The sequence below is a fragment of the Phytophthora sojae genome (genome assembly GCF_000149755.1).
Source record: "Phytophthora sojae unplaced genomic scaffold PHYSOscaffold_1, whole genome shotgun sequence".
Classification (NCBI taxonomy): Eukaryota; Oomycota; class Peronosporomycetes; order Peronosporales; family Peronosporaceae; genus Phytophthora; species Phytophthora sojae.
Genome location: NW_009258115.1, coordinates 13319121 through 13320563, shown reverse-complemented (window position 1 = coordinate 13320563; position 1443 = coordinate 13319121). Strand labels below are relative to the sequence as shown.

General features: G+C 44.1%; 1 protein-coding gene across 1 annotated transcript; it reads right to left on the bottom strand.

Moving 5' to 3' along the window:
* Window positions 1-558: 558 nt before the first annotated feature.
* On the bottom strand, window positions 559-908 carry PHYSODRAFT_324076 (hypothetical protein; the record flags this gene model as incomplete). Its single annotated transcript, XM_009519743.1, has 3 exons — window positions 559-603; window positions 699-814; window positions 890-908. 3 exons carry the CDS (start codon window positions 906-908, stop codon window positions 559-561), a joined length of 180 nt encoding a protein of 59 aa, XP_009518038.1.
* Between the last annotated feature and the right edge of the window lie 535 nt (window positions 909-1443).

The window sequence follows — 1443 nt, the reverse complement described above, 5'->3', positions numbered from 1 at the left end:
GAATAGTAATCTGGTATCATAAATAATGGTACGGTCTAAGCCACCGCTCATAAATTATGCAATAATATTTATAACAATTACTTGAGCGTCAATTTATTTTTCGGCTGCCCTGCCGGCAATAGTTAGCCTGCCGTTTACTAGAGGTGAAAGACGATCGGTCTTAGCCGCTTTTGACGTGTGCGCCTTTTCACGTGGGAGTCTACTACAGGAACCTTTGATCGTTTAGCTTTTCACGAGGCTTTCAGAACAAAAAAATGCTCCGTACATTAATCCATGACCGCTCCCGAGGTACTTGCAAGCAGTGGTTAGATGCTGTGACTCGCTATAGTTTTCATTTTGTTTTTCAGGTCCATTGTTATCCTAGATAACGCAAAAATCCACATGTACCGCGAGCAGGACTGCCGAATATGGTATTGTCATTTATTAGCGCAGATAGAGCCTCATAAATAATGCCAGGATCTTGTCATTTGTATCTGCATAAATTATGTAATGTATTCGAGCAATAAATAAATAATGTGGTGCAACTTCAACGGGGTATTAGACGTACTGTTACTCACACTAATTGACGCTATCGACTGTCGAAACGTCCCAGAAGTCACCATTCTCACGCAGAAACAAAATTGTTTCCAGCGTAGCGGACTGGAGACTGTTGCGCTCTTGAGCAAACGTGGTACGCGCCACGCTGAAAACCGCTCGACCTTGTTCGAGGTCGGCGGGATGCTGGAGATGAGGTCGTAGCGGGGCGTTCGCGCCTCGAGCCGGCGACGCTTCTCGAGACGCTGGACAAACGAGCCCTCTGGATCCTCGCCGCCGTCTTCCGCACCGTTCGTGAGATAGTATCATAAATTATGAGTGTGGAATAGTAATCTGGTATCATAAATAATGGTACGGTCTAAGCCACCGCTCATAAATTATGCAATAATATTTATAACAATTACTTGAGCGTCAATTTATTTTTCGGCTGCCCTGCCGGCAATAGTTAGCCTGCCGTTTACTAGAGGTGAAAGACGATCGGTCTTAGCCGCTTTTGACGTGGGCGCCTTTTTCGCGTGGGAGTCTACTACAGGAACCTTTGATCGTTTAGCTTTTCACGAGGCTTTCAGAACAAAAAAATGCTCCGTACATTAATCCATGGCCGCTCCCGAGGTACTTGCAAGCAGTGGTTAGATGCTGTGACTCGCTATAGTTTTCATTTTGTTTTTCAGGTCCATTGTTATCCTAGATAACGCAAAAATCCACATGTACCGCGAGCAGGGCTGCCGAATATGGTATTGTCATTTATTAGCGCAGATAGAGCCTCATAAATAATGCCAGGATCTTGTCATTTGTATCTGCATAAATTATGTAATGTATTCGAGCAATAAATAAATAATGTGGTGCAACTTCAACGGGGTATTAGACGTACTGTTACTCACACTAATTGACGCTATCGACTGTCGAAAA